Raw genomic sequence first — 9,001 nt, 5'->3', positions numbered from 1 at the left:
CCCCGCCCGGGCCCAGCTCGGCTGCCCGCGGCCAGGACGGGCTGCGGGATGTGGACAGCGACGGCAGCGACGGGGGAGACACGGCTCCGGTGAGTACCTGGTCCCCGGTTATTATCTTTATAGAAGTAAAGCCTTTAAGAGGTTTTCTTCTGTAAGCAGGTTTTATTCCCCCTTTTTAACCTCTGGCTGGCAGTGTCCCACTTCATTTTACCCTTTCACTGAAGTTTTAAATTCTTATTGAGTCTCTTCATTATTGCTTTCATTATTAAAAATTTTGTTACAGTTCTCTTCATAGAGTTGATGCCAGAGTAAGTTTTGTAAAGCAAACTGGACCTGTATGGACAGATTTTGTTGTTGATACATGACAACCTCAATTTGTATGGTCTTACATTTGTTACTACATTTGTTAAAAATAATTTAATCAGTTTAGAGACTCACTTCCCTGAGTCTGGGACCACTTTTGCAGCCATGTGACTGTATGATGGAGAGTGACTGTCTTTTCATTCTGTAGGATGGATACTCCCACCTATCAGCCTATGAAAGGAAAAGGCTAAAGAACATCAGAGAAAATGCTAAATTCTTTGCTGCTCTAAAGCTGCATGAGGTTTGTATTGGGTCTAAATAGCACCAAAATGCTCTTTCCAAGTGTCATAGTGGCACTGTCATCTCTCCTGGTGTGAAACCCTTTCCCCACTGGGGTAGCTGTATATGAGGAAAGCCATGAAAATCACAGAATCCTGGGATGTTTGCAAAGGACCTTAAAGCCCCTCTCATTCCACCTCCAGCCATGGGCAGGGTCACCTTCTATAGACTAGGGTGCTCCAAGCCCCATCCAGCCTGACCTGGAGCACTTACAGGGATGGGGCAACCACAGTTTCTTTCTTATTGTTATAAAAAATGGCAGTGAGTTCATCACTGCCTTGAGATACTTGTATTTTATATTGGTTAATTCTTTATGCTCATTATCTATAATTAGTCTCTTTTTTTCTCTTAAAGTCGGCTGCAAGACTTAACCAACTTACCACTACAAGGCAATCTCGGGTCACTAAAAGGTACAGTAACAGTAGATGAGATATATATCCTTGATTCTTCATTGTGGGAGGCAAACAAATGTTGGGAAAAACGAGAGGGCGTGATCAAGGTGCGAGGGAGCGGGTAACCAGTAAATGTGGAGGAGAAACATTGGCCATGCCAGAACAGTGCCAGGTCGAGCAGAAAATGAGCTGAAGCCCAAATAAAGAGTAAGCTGTGTGATGGGAGAAGGTGGAAATGGCTGGGTGGGTAATGAATGAGGAGAGCTGGGAAGGGATGCGTCCCAGGGAAACAGGGGTGGCACCTGCTGTGCAGTGCAGAGTGCTCGTGGTTTGTTCCTCACTGCCGTGGATGGAAGAGCAGGGCCAGGAGGGGCTGGTGTCAGCCAGCTGTGCCCTTGGGTCTGTCCCTAAGCTCTGCTCTGTGGCTGAGATGCTCTGGTTGTTGCAGGGCCAAGCCTAAGAAGGTGGAGGATGAGCCCGCACGGCGGCGATCCATGCGCCTGCTCAGGGAGCCACCGCTGGACGTTCCCTTGCTGGAGACATTTGCCCGGCCAGAAGCAGAGGAATATGTGAGATGGAGAGGGGCTGCAGCAGGGCTGGGTGCACAGCAGCTTTCTGAAGCCACTGCTGGTGACACTCATGGGCGGCACTGGGCATTGCACTGAGCCATTTGGGAGCTGTGACACAGGGACAGGGAGGAAGGGCCAGTTCTGTCACCCCAGGCAGGTGCCATGGTCTTGCCATGAGTCAGGCAGTGCTCTGTGGCCCAGGCTGATGGCATGGTGCAGTTGGGATCCACAGGAGGGTCCTGACGTAGAACGTTCCACATTAACAGCCCATGTAGCTGAGCAGCTTTAAATCCAAAGGTTCATTACTCTGTTTTTTTATTTTGCTGTAACTTCTGAACTGGTTTTATTTTCCTGGGTAATATTTGCCATCTCTTTGAAGCAATGATGGAGCAACAAGTAAAAGACCTGTTGTTCTGAGAGATGACAATTTAAATCTTCCGTGGAGCTGTAGAATAGATTTGAATCTGTAGTAAAGGTCTTGCTTCAGTATCAGGAGAGGAAGAAACCCAGGGAGGCAGCTGGTCTGTGCTGCCAGTGAAATTCTCTTTATCTTTTTAATAAGGTTATGATCTCACCTTCTGTTTTTACTGTTTATTTCCTGTCCTAGTGTAGGTGTGTTCTCAGAATGCCTAGTGGGGAAAGTACCAATTCACCTTGTTTGTGGTTTAGTTGGTTTGAGCTACAAAAATTGCCAATGTCCTCCCAGCCTCAGGTTCCCGTTGGACCTTTGCCCATGGTTCCAGAGGATCAGGCAGAGAGCAGTAAATGGACAGAGGCCTTACTGAACACGTGGATGAGGATAAGTGAGGTATTTTTGTTTTATTTGTTATTTTTGGATCATGTAATTTCACTTGGGCTCTGATTTTGATTAGATATCTCCTTTCTGTGTGTAGGTGAAAGTGGAAGATGCTGAGCGGGGCACGCCTGACATAAAGAGGTAATGTGAAAACAGCAGCCAAAACTGGGGGTTGTCTGGCCCCCCTTCCTTCCCTAATGAACGTTTTGGTGATGGTTGTCATTTTGGTTTTCCAGGTACCAGGAGAGCCTGAGCAGCATGGTGCTGAGAGAGGAGAACATCAGGAAGGTGGTGAAATCCCGGGTGTGTTCCATGGCCATCCACCCCTCCGAGAGCACCATCCTTGTGGCAGCTGGAGACAAGCTGGGGCATGTTGGCCTCTGGAACGTGGTGAGTGGTTGATGTGCGCCTCACCTGAACAGGTGTGTGGTTCAGGACAGCTGCAGGTGGGGCACACCCTGGGGTGGCATTTTGTTAGGCTCTTGAGAGTGTTCTAGGTTTTTTCCATTCTTAGGGATAATACTTGGTGGTTGTCAAGAGTGATTGTCAGAGTTGCCAGAACGGCTTTCCCTTTTGCTCTCCCTTGTATTTTTCTGAAGTTTGAAAGCAGAATCATCTTTGTGGGATGAACCAGAACTTGGTCCAAAATGACCTGTTCAGTTTCTTTTAAAATGACAAAATGATGCAAAATTTAGAAGAGAAGACACAGGAGATCCTGTGTTCATGCAGTTTGGGTCACTAATTCAGCCTGAGCTCTCAGTAACCCAGTGTGTCCATATTTTGATGTGGTAGCAGAAACCAGCTGTGTGGGTGTGCCAGCTGCTGCTGTCCAGGTCCTGGGCTGGTGGTGGCTGCAGTGGCACTGATTGCAGCAGGAAGTTGCAGCTTTCCATAATTAGGGACCAGAAGCAGTCTCACTGTCCATATCACCTGTTGTCTCCTCTCACCCAGCACCCTCTGCCTCCTCCAAAAAACATTCAAAAGCCAGAGATTTGGCTCTAAGAGTTGTAGTCATTAACAGAAATAACTGCAGTGATCAGCACCTGTGTCTGTGGGATCTGTTGTTTTGCAGAGCTGCGGGACAGAGGAAGGAGCCCACACCTTCATCCCCCACAACTTCAATGTCAACTGCATGCACTTCTCTCCCTGCAACCCTGCTCACCTGCTGTCCCTCAGCAATGACACTCTGCGCTTTGGCGATGTCACCAGGGCTGTCTTTGATGAGGTGAGGCACTGCTGGGAAGGTTGAGTCTGCTTGTACCAACTCACTCTTTGGTTGTTTTATTAACAGGAAAGTTCAGGTTCTAGTTTCACAAGGACATATGGATCAACGTTTAATTAACATCACATAAATAGGGAGATGTTTCCTACTCACCAAGACCCAGAGACACCCTGGGTTCTCCCAGTTTCCAAGTTTACATTTCTGCACATGATTAAAAGCTTCTGGAGCACTGGAGAAGGGAAAGATACCCTTAATCCTCGCTCAGTGTGTGCTCAAGGCCAACAGCTCTTTGATTGCTGGAACAGAGGTGACAGTGCCTTGTAGGAGCTCTGGCAGGGAATTTGGATGTGCTGTTGCTGGTTTGGTTTGGATAGTTAATTATCTTCTAATTATTTCCCCAGTGGAAAGCATCCTTGTTTCACAGAAGGGTTACCTGCACAGCTGGATGAAGCTGTCGCATAGCTGCATGGTTTTTTGTGAATTAAAGAGGGGAAGGATGGAACCCATAGCCCAGGGAGTGTTTGGGTGTTAGAACAACTGCCTGTTCCCTTTAGTTCTGGTGACATTTAACCTTCCCTGGGCTCAGATCTGCAGGAGTGAGGAAGACCTGTCCTGCTTTGACTTCCTGGAAGAGAATGCCTGTACTGCCATAGTGAGTCGCTGGGACGGGCCCGTGGCTGTTGTGGACAGACGGACGCCGGGGGTGTCCTCGGAGCTCTGTGTGGACATTGGCTTCAGGAGGACACGCACAGTCCACGTGCACCCCGTGAACAAACAGTATTTCCTGGCTGCTGGCTCCACGTACGTACCCAGACTGAACAGGCTGGTTTTTCAGTGCTCTCTGTGCTGGGGACAGCTGGGGCTGAGGAGTTTCTCAGCCTCGATTTACAGTCAGAGCTGTCTTGATCCTTTTAGAAAACAAGTTTTCAGTCCTTAGCAGGATTTAAGGTGGGATTTGGTTTGATTTCCCAGATCAAATGGGAATCAGATGGGCCCTGGTGGGCTTTGGCACAGAGGGACTGTGGAGGGCTGGTTGGGGTGGTTTTGGTGCTCCCAAAATCCCTCAGGGCCACCATTTGAGTGGATATTGAAGCTCTGAACCCACCCCCACACAGCCTGCTGTGCTGTGAAGCTTTTTTGGTGAATGAAGGATAATTACTGAAGTGTTTGTGGTACCTTTGCAGGGATGTTTGTGTTTTTGATGTTCGGTACCTTCGGAACACCAAGGAGAACAAGCCCCTGAGCTCTCTGACAGGACACACCAAAAGTGTGGCCTCGGCCTATTTCTCACCTGTCACTGGCAGCAGGGTGGTGACAGTGTGTGCTGATGACTGGCTGAGGTAAGGCTGTGGAAGGAAGAATCCTCATGGAAAATACCAAATGTTTGGGTGGTTTAATGTTGTTATTATTACTATTGTTCTTATTATCCACATGAGTCATCATTGAGCACCTTCTGTCTTTATCATTTTTAAAAAATGAAAAATATTTACTTGCATTAACATTTTTAATGTAGTTTTTAGTGATTTTTTGCTTTGGTTGTTTTTTTTTTTTTCCTAATTCTCATTTTCCCTCTGGATATTTAAAAGTAAAAACATACAGGTACTGTTAATCTTTAAAAAAACAAACACAATGAAAACCCACAAAAACAGCCAGCCAAAACCTGGCTGGCAAACACAAACACAAAATGCTCAGAAACAAAATTTCTTTGTAGCTGGTACTTGAAATAATGATGATATCAGCTCTTCTGTAAATAGCCTACCATTTCATCATCTAAGCTGCTGTGAGTTGCTTGTGTCAGAGGTTCTTTTTCTCCTGGTTACTTTGTGACTGTAATTTAGATGATTACCTGATTTTGTGTGGGCTGGGCAGGGGCTGTTGCCCCGAGGGGTGGGACCCCCAGGTTCATGGGGTGGAGGAGCAGGTGGGATGCTGAGCTGGCCTTTGGGCTCTGCGGCCCCTCCTCCAGAGCTGCCAGCCAGGCTGGGCTGCGGGTCCAGCTGAAAGCAAATCCAGTTCCTGAGCACATGGTTCCGGCTGGGCTGCTGGTGCCTGTGGCCAGGCTGGCTGGCTGTGCACCCTCCTGGGCCCCAGGAGCTGGAGCTCTCTGTGAGGGAAGGGCTGCCTTTTTAGCACAGGTTCTTGGTGTTAATGTGCTCTTCTGTGCCCAGGGTCTACGACACAACGTCCTTGTCATCCACTGTCACATTGCTCAGCTCCATCAGGTAAGGACAGCACACCTGGGCCAGGGCAGCGCTGTGGCTGCTTCTGTGGGCCTGGAGGGACAGGACACAGGGAGTGGCTCCCACTGCCAGAGGGCAGGGATGGATGGCATTTTGGGAAGGAATTGTTCCCTCTGAGGGTGGTGAGGCTCTGGCACAGGTGCCCAGAGCAGCTGTGGCTGCCCCTGGATCCCTGGCAGTGTCCCAGGCCAGGCTGAACGGGGCTTGGAGCACTCTGGGATAGTGGGAGGTGTACCTGCCCTGGCAGAGGTGGCACTGGGTCATCTCATCTCTAAGGTCTCTCCCAGCCCAAACCATTCTGGTATTCTTGTCCCATCCTGCCCATCCCAGGAGAGGGATCCATTGCAGTGATCTGGGAACTGCAGCATGACTGCTGAAGGTTTAGAAGGCAAGGGAGTAGATGGGACATAAATGGTGATTTAAAATGTTGGATTCACAAGGAGGAGTGTTCCTCTTCACCTGCAGGCACAACAACAACACAGGCCGCTGGCTGACCCGCTTCAGGGCCATCTGGGACCCCAAGCAGGAGCACTGCTTCCTGGTGGGCAGCATGGCCCAGCCCAGGCGGATCGAGGTCTTCCAGGACACCGGGAAGTTGTTGCACTCCTTCTACAACGTGGACTGCCTCAGCTCCGTGTGCTCCATCAACGTCGTGCACCCCAGCCAGAGCATCCTGGTGGGAGGCAACTCCAGTGGCCGCCTCCATGTGTTCAAATAGAAGTGCCTTAGATCTTTATTTTTTACCTCCCTGCACTGACTTCGCTTATTCTGTATTAAGCAGTTCCGAAGCTGGCTGTTGTTTCTCAGGACAGAAATGTACTTTGAAAGTCTTAAAATAAATAGTTCAAACTGCCTTTGGCACCCATGTCTTCCATGGAAATAAAAGTGACCCTTGAGCCCCCAGCTCCCTCAGCCACTCCTGGGGCTCCAGCCCCTTCCCTGGACATTCTCCAGTCCCTCAGTGCCTTCCTTGTGGTCAGGGGCCCAAAACTCCTGGGTGCATTTGTAAAATTGTGCTCCTGGAGTGCAGAGACGTGCGAGGGACTCACCTGCAGCTCTGGAACTCTCACTCCAGTGAGAAGCTGCTAAAAGACCAAATTTCTCACAGTTTGAGCTGTTTTCACAAGAAAAATCAGAATCGCTGAACAAAGCTCATGCCAACTCTGCTTTTCATGATATTTAAATATTTATTTAAATTTAAAAATACTTTTCATGGCACCAATGATTTTATGCTAACTAAGGTATTGGATATGTAGAAAAAGGTACATTTTGAAGGAAAAAAGAATGTAACTTACAGTATTTGGCACATGAAAGGTTAATCTCTAGGTTTTCTTTATGAAAACTAAGAAATTCACATTTCCAGGTCTTTTACTGTCTACTGCTGAAAGATGCAGTATGCTAGGACGAGATTCATGGGTTTCTGCTCTCAGAACCTATGGAAACAACATTTTGATAGAAAGACGGGCAAAACTAACAGGGCCTGAAACACACGACAGGATCTGGGACCGACGGGAGAAACGTACAACAGAAAATCACCAATTCTTGTGGTTCTGCAGTAAAACGCTGGGGGACAGCGGCACAGGTGACCTGGGGCTGGCACAGAGCGTCACCCGAGGAAAGCCAAGGTGGAGGGGCCCAGCTGGGGCTCAGAGGACATGTCCAAAAAGGATGGAGCTGTGCTATCACACGTCACACAGAACATTGCAGTGAGGAGAGGAGGAGGAGGAGGAGGAGGAGAAAGGACGACACTGCAGCGTTAACCCAGGGTAAAAAATGTCAGCGTCGGGACGAGCACAACTGCATAGAAACATCAGCACTATGGGCTGAGGTAGGAACACTACACTAAGAGTTAATTCTGCTATGTTGCATAAAACAGGATTATCATGTAAAAAAACCGCTCCTCCACCTCCTGGAGCCTTCCCCGGGCTCCTGGAGCCTTCCCCGGGCTCCTGCCGTGCTCTGGAGCCGGGGCTGGACCCCACCCTCCTTGGGCCTCGTGCTGTGAGCGGGCTGTGACCCGGGCAGGGGGACTGTGCCCCCCGCGGGACCTCTCTCATTATTGCAGTGACAAGGAGGGGCCCAAGGTCACCGTCCTACCCGGCGGTGGGTGCTGGATGCTCAAAGACAACACGGACATCAGGCTTTGTAAAACTGCAGTTATGGCCCCAGCTTACGGAAAAATCTCTCCCTGAGATGAAATTAAACTTGCTCAGCTGTTTCTATCCTTCTTTGTTTTTTTTCTTTTTTTTCTTTTTTTTTTTTTTTTGTGCTGATGTGTCCAACTTGTCACCCCAACCTAACCAGAACTGGCTGTTATTGCTCCCTGTGGGTGGGCTGCTGCTCCTGGTGACCAACAGTGCGGGGGTCCTCACGATGAGCTGGGTTTATTGACTTGCTCTCAACCACGGTTGGGGCTAAAGGTGTCCGTTGGCTTCTTCAGGGTCACCTGCGCTTCTGAACTTGTGTCCTCTTGGGAAGAGTCCCAAAAGCAGAGCTCCTTCTCTGTCCCAAACCCAGCAGGGCTCGGCTGGCCTTGGGCTCCTGGCATTTGCTCTTAAACCATTGCTCACTGGGAACCGCTCGGTACCGGCACCCACGGTCACCCCATCCGTAAAGTAAAAAAAGACTGGATTAGATAACAAAATAGCATTTCCTTGTTAAAATAGACCTTGAAATGTCTCTCTCTTTTTTTGTTTGTTTGTTTTTTTGTTCTTTTTGCTTGGTTTTTTTACAAAACAGGTACAACTGGCGGAGGGTAAAGGTCATCCCAATAAATCTGACACAGTCACTACAGCTCCACGCCAGGTTTGCATCCCCTGGCTTCCATGCTCCCCTGCCCTCGGGAGCACCGATTCTTCAAGGCTTAAAAAAGTGGCGAAGGGCCGAGTCCGCAGCAGGGCGAGGGCTCCGGATGGCTGCGCTGCGGGGAGGAGGGCACGGGGCGTCCCCGAGAGCTCTGTCACCTCCTGGGAGGCTCCGGTGAGCAGGGAGGGCTCTGCCAAGCGGTTCGTGGAGGGCGGGGGTGGCGGGCACAGTGCGGATTGAATACCGTAACAGTACACGAGTGTTAAATGAAACCTCAGTAGCCCCATTGCTAAAGCTCCTGCGGAACGGCCCCGCCAGCCCCGGCCGGGCTGGCA

At 49.5% G+C, this 9,001-nt stretch overlaps 1 protein-coding gene across 1 annotated transcript; it reads left to right on the top strand.

The window, feature by feature from the left end:
- Positions 1–2: 2 nt before the first annotated feature.
- WDR76 (WD repeat domain 76) lies at positions 3–6,709 on the top strand (the record flags this gene model as incomplete). The annotated part of the gene is made up of 12 exons (XM_031059670.1): positions 3–89; positions 512–604; positions 997–1,052; positions 1,483–1,603; positions 2,310–2,411; positions 2,497–2,540; positions 2,636–2,789; positions 3,472–3,624; positions 4,208–4,422; positions 4,806–4,961; positions 5,790–5,843; positions 6,327–6,709. Coding segments are annotated over 12 exons (1,488 nt in total), but the record flags the coding sequence as incomplete, so codon positions are not given.
- Positions 6,710–9,001: the final 2,292 nt, after the last annotated feature.

This window comes from Geospiza fortis, unplaced genomic scaffold (genome assembly GCF_000277835.1).
Source record: "Geospiza fortis unplaced genomic scaffold, GeoFor_1.0 scaffold2, whole genome shotgun sequence".
NCBI classification, from domain to species: domain Eukaryota; kingdom Metazoa; phylum Chordata; class Aves; order Passeriformes; family Thraupidae; genus Geospiza; species Geospiza fortis.
The sequence above is the reverse complement of the archived record's forward strand: the minus strand, read 5'-3'. Positions and strand labels throughout refer to the sequence as shown.